This window comes from Lolium perenne, chromosome 3 (assembly GCF_019359855.2).
Source record: "Lolium perenne isolate Kyuss_39 chromosome 3, Kyuss_2.0, whole genome shotgun sequence".
In the NCBI taxonomy this organism is placed as follows: Eukaryota; Viridiplantae; Streptophyta; class Magnoliopsida; order Poales; family Poaceae; genus Lolium; species Lolium perenne.
In genome coordinates this window covers 3,709,890-3,713,933 of record NC_067246.2, presented here as the reverse complement: position 1 = coordinate 3,713,933, position 4,044 = coordinate 3,709,890, and the positions used below count along the sequence as shown (strand labels likewise).

At 45.1% G+C, this 4,044-nt stretch overlaps 1 protein-coding gene across 1 annotated transcript; it reads right to left on the bottom strand.

Moving 5' to 3' along the window:
* Positions 1–2,614, bottom strand: LOC127340633 (uncharacterized). Its single transcript, XM_051366380.2, has 2 exons — positions 2,367–2,614; positions 1–342 (listed from the first exon to the last, which is right to left on the bottom strand). The coding sequence occupies exons 1-2, from the start codon at positions 2,483–2,485 to the stop codon at positions 207–209; spliced, it is 255 nt and encodes an 84-aa protein (XP_051222340.1). The 5' UTR covers positions 2,486–2,614; the 3' UTR covers positions 1–206.
* Positions 2,615–4,044: the final 1,430 nt, after the last annotated feature.

Sequence of the window (4,044 nt, the reverse complement as noted above, 5' to 3'; positions counted from 1 at the left end):
TCAGCAGTAGGAGATATGAGATGCTCATAACCACAATTGCCAGTACAAATTCCCTAAAAGTAATCACGATTATACAGTTCTATGAAGAAGTCACTATCTTGCACGATCCATCACAGTTTATCCAAGCAATCAGGTAGGTTCAGCATGGGGCTAGAGTGCGCTTGCGAACAAAACTTAAGAGACGTCGCACAAGCTAACTGACTAGGCTAGTCATCCTTGATCCTCTTGAGCAGCCTGGCAGCCCACAGGCGCAGCCTTCTCTTCAGCGTGAAGCCCACGGCGACGCCCACCACGAAGCTGATGGCGCCGACCTTCGTGCAGGTAGACAGAGACACGACCCGGCTGCAGTACAGATCAACACATGTTAGTTAGTTATTATTACAAGGAGCATAATAAGCATCAAACAGCGTGTTATAGGATTATATGGGGAAAAAACTTCAGTTACAGCATAAATATAGAAAATAAGACTAAAAGTTGATGACAGGTGGAAAACAGAGCAGAATTCAACTCTTTAACACGGAGGCATGAGTACATTGGTGTACTTATGCAGCTAATTTGTTCAGCAGATGCAGGACCACTCTCCACATTGCCTCTGCTTCTTCCCCAGATTTAAAATGGATGTTTGAACATTCAGGTGAATTGTTTCACACTGTTCCGTCTAGGGAATTTTGATAAAACTTCAAACTAGTGTGAATCAATAATTTCAAATCAGGAGCACAAACATTCATCCACGGATTTGTAAGAAAAAACCCAGTATAAACCAAACTTTCACCTAGGAAAGTGGAGTAACTTTCAATCAAGTAGGAGCCCCACAAAAAGCAGATCATAGTTTCCGCTATGATTAAAAAATGCTGAGCTACTCCACAAGTTTTGGGGGTCAGCTTCACCTGGAAGTAAATCCCACCGTCCTCATTGAAGCAGGAATTGGGCAGCACAGCACACAGTGCATAGAAGCAGCAAGACAGGGCACATGAGGATTGCAGGGAAGCGGCGCGGTGAGTGTGTAAGTCCCTAACATGGGACAGGGTAAATTTTGCAGTTATCATGTATTACCTCTGTTCCACAATATAGGGAGTTTTGGTAGGCTATGTTAGCCTACAAAAACATGTTATATTAGGAACGGAGGTAGTAGAATATAGGGGAAGCATGATCTAGCATGAATCGGGAAAATATACTACAGACCCCGGATATTTGTCCTGCAAAACCAAAGAGAAGTCACTGTTCTACAGTACACATTATACTGAAGCAGTGGAGCTTTACCCATTTATTTTGTTTGTACATGTGTTGTATGGGTCCAACTTTAGCCTAGGGAGATCAAGCAACTTTCAACCAACTCAGGCCTAACGAATCAACCAAACTTCAATTAGGATTAAAAATATACAGTTTCAGTCTAGGAAGATCAAGAAACTTCGAATCAACCACAAGCCTAACGAAACAACATCAAACTTGCAATTAGGATCCTAAATAATTCAACTAGATAAGGTACCACAGATTGTGGGGGCTAATTTCACCAGGGGAGCTGCAAGTCGAGGGTGACAATCCCACCCTCCTGCATAGGGGTTCCTTTGGGCAGGTAAAGGGACCGTCAGAGGCTACGACGGCAAAAGAGGGACAAACAAAATTTTGCAAGCATCATGTAGCAAGCAGGGGTATCTTGATCTAGCATGAACTCACACTTGCTCCAAAGCACTCGTAAGGTGCAGAAAACCGTATAGCATAATATGTAGCCAGAGCAATAATGGACACGTAAAGATACGTGGCATGAAATTAACAGAAGCAAATTTCGTTGTTGTGCTACCATAGAAGATTTACTGAAGCACTAAAGCTTTACCCCTGCCTAATCGAACCTTCATTACAGACTACATCTTTGATCAAGCTTTCAGCTCTGACAGAGAAACAGGCAGTGCAGTGCAGGTGCTGTGCGGAATTCCTTAAGCGTTCATCATCTACTGCTACTGTGCTACATTGTGCTTATCCCACAAACTGCTGCTCAAAACCCTCACAATACAAGCAGCACACCGCAAAATCCGCCACCAAATCAGAGCAGCCTACCGTGGAGCGAGCTTGCTCAAACAGAGGTATGCGGCACAGAAATTAACAGAAGCAAACGAATTTGGCTGTTCCAACATATACAGTAGAATTTACTGAAGCTTCACCCTGCCTAATATCAATTACAGACTACATCGATTTCACATCTTTTAGTCAAGCTTTCTGATGATAGCCATGGAGAAACATTAGGCACAAGTGTAGGCACTGCTACATTGGCGAGCATAAACATCTTAACCCCACAAAATACTACTCGAAACAGTCGCAATACCAGCGTGTCGAAATAGAGCAGGGGATAGTGGGGAGGAGTTGGAGCATACCCTGCGGCCCTGGACACGAGGACCTGGTCGGGGAAGGCGGCGGAGCCGGAGGCGGATGAGTTGGCGGCGTCCTGCGCCGCCGCCTGCAGCCAGTCCATGGCCGACGAAACCGTAGGCATCTCCGCGGATCCTGAGTGCTCGCTAGCCTCGCCGGGGTTGGAGCTAGGGTTTACGGCGAATCGGTTGGGGACTCGGGAGAGCACAGGAATTTTTATGTCTTCTGTATGTATTTTCTGGGACGGAGTAGGAAAAGGAATTTATTTTCTCTTTCTTGTTGGCTAGGCGACGAATGGACCTCACCGAAAACGGGAACAGTGAGGCTGGCCACGACGTCACCAGCGGAGGTGAGAAAAGAAAACTAAGGGTTAGGGTTCCGCGGTGGGAGCTCGCCGACGACAAGGCTTAGGGCTTTCGGGTGAGGAGGTCGCCGGAGACGCGGAAGACGGGAATGGGCTTAGAGAGAGGGCTGGGACGGCGGCTGACCGAGGGTGGGTGGCGGATCGAGGAGGGCGGTGCGGTGATGAGCGCATTTTTAGCATGTTTTTACACCGTTATTTTATCAAGATATCATCGAGTAGTAATAGGATTTTTGTATTTTACCGCGCTATCGCGCCCTTCTATGCTTGTCTACGCAGGATCTCAAAAATAATAAGGCAATGATGAAATAACAATAAAAACTATCATTTTATGGTATTTTGATGTGATAAAATCATTTTAGCACTTAATTATGCACCTGGGCGAAAGGAGGATGCGAGGACAACTTCCAGTAAGTTTAGCGAGCAATGGTACGGGGGAGCCCGCCCGTACCGTCCGCCCGTACGGTGTGTCAGGAGCACCGCCTCGTCAAATACTTTCATCTCGCGCAGACGACAGAGAGATCTGAGACACACAACTCCGCAAAACAGAGAAACAACGCCCGCCCCAGATCAGATCTAGAGAAGGAACTTTGGAGAAGACAACATCCGAGCTCCTACGTGGATCCTCGGAGGACAAGGCATCATCCCCTTCATCATCAATCGTTGCATCACCAATTCCATTCACCTCCAACCATAGTTGTAATCTTGATTGTTATTGTGGATTTGTGTTCAAATTCATTCCATTCCTTTCATCCCCTCCATAAGATTATGATGATGTTCTTGATTGCTTCCATTTGTGAGTAGTTCCTTTAGTTATTGGAGAGATGGAGAACCCCTAGCATGAATATGAAATGAATCTAAGATGATTTATGGTTTTAAGTATTAATGTGTGTTAGTTCTCTCTCTTGATATTATGTGTTATGCACCATGTAATATTTACCTTATGGTCTCGAGAGGGAACTACCCTTTGAAGTGTGGTAAAGTGAACGGCGAGAAGTGACATTACCGTATCAGCACTTTAACACATGGACGAGGGGGATAAAGAGGGACTCACCAAGCTCACATCGATAACCACGGGGTAAAACCCTTAATAGCAATAGTCAATATGTGGCTTGCAAAATAATAGCTGATGTGGTTATTTAGAGATGCGATGACCGATGGTTTTCTGGGCGCATCATATTATGGAGCTCTCCCACACACAATATGATTAAAAGTATACTTCATCTTGATTAACATGAATCCTAATGCTAGAGGTGGATCCAATAATCTCTGAGAACACTTTGTCTTATTAAGTTTCAACCCGTTTCTTACAACGTTTTTTG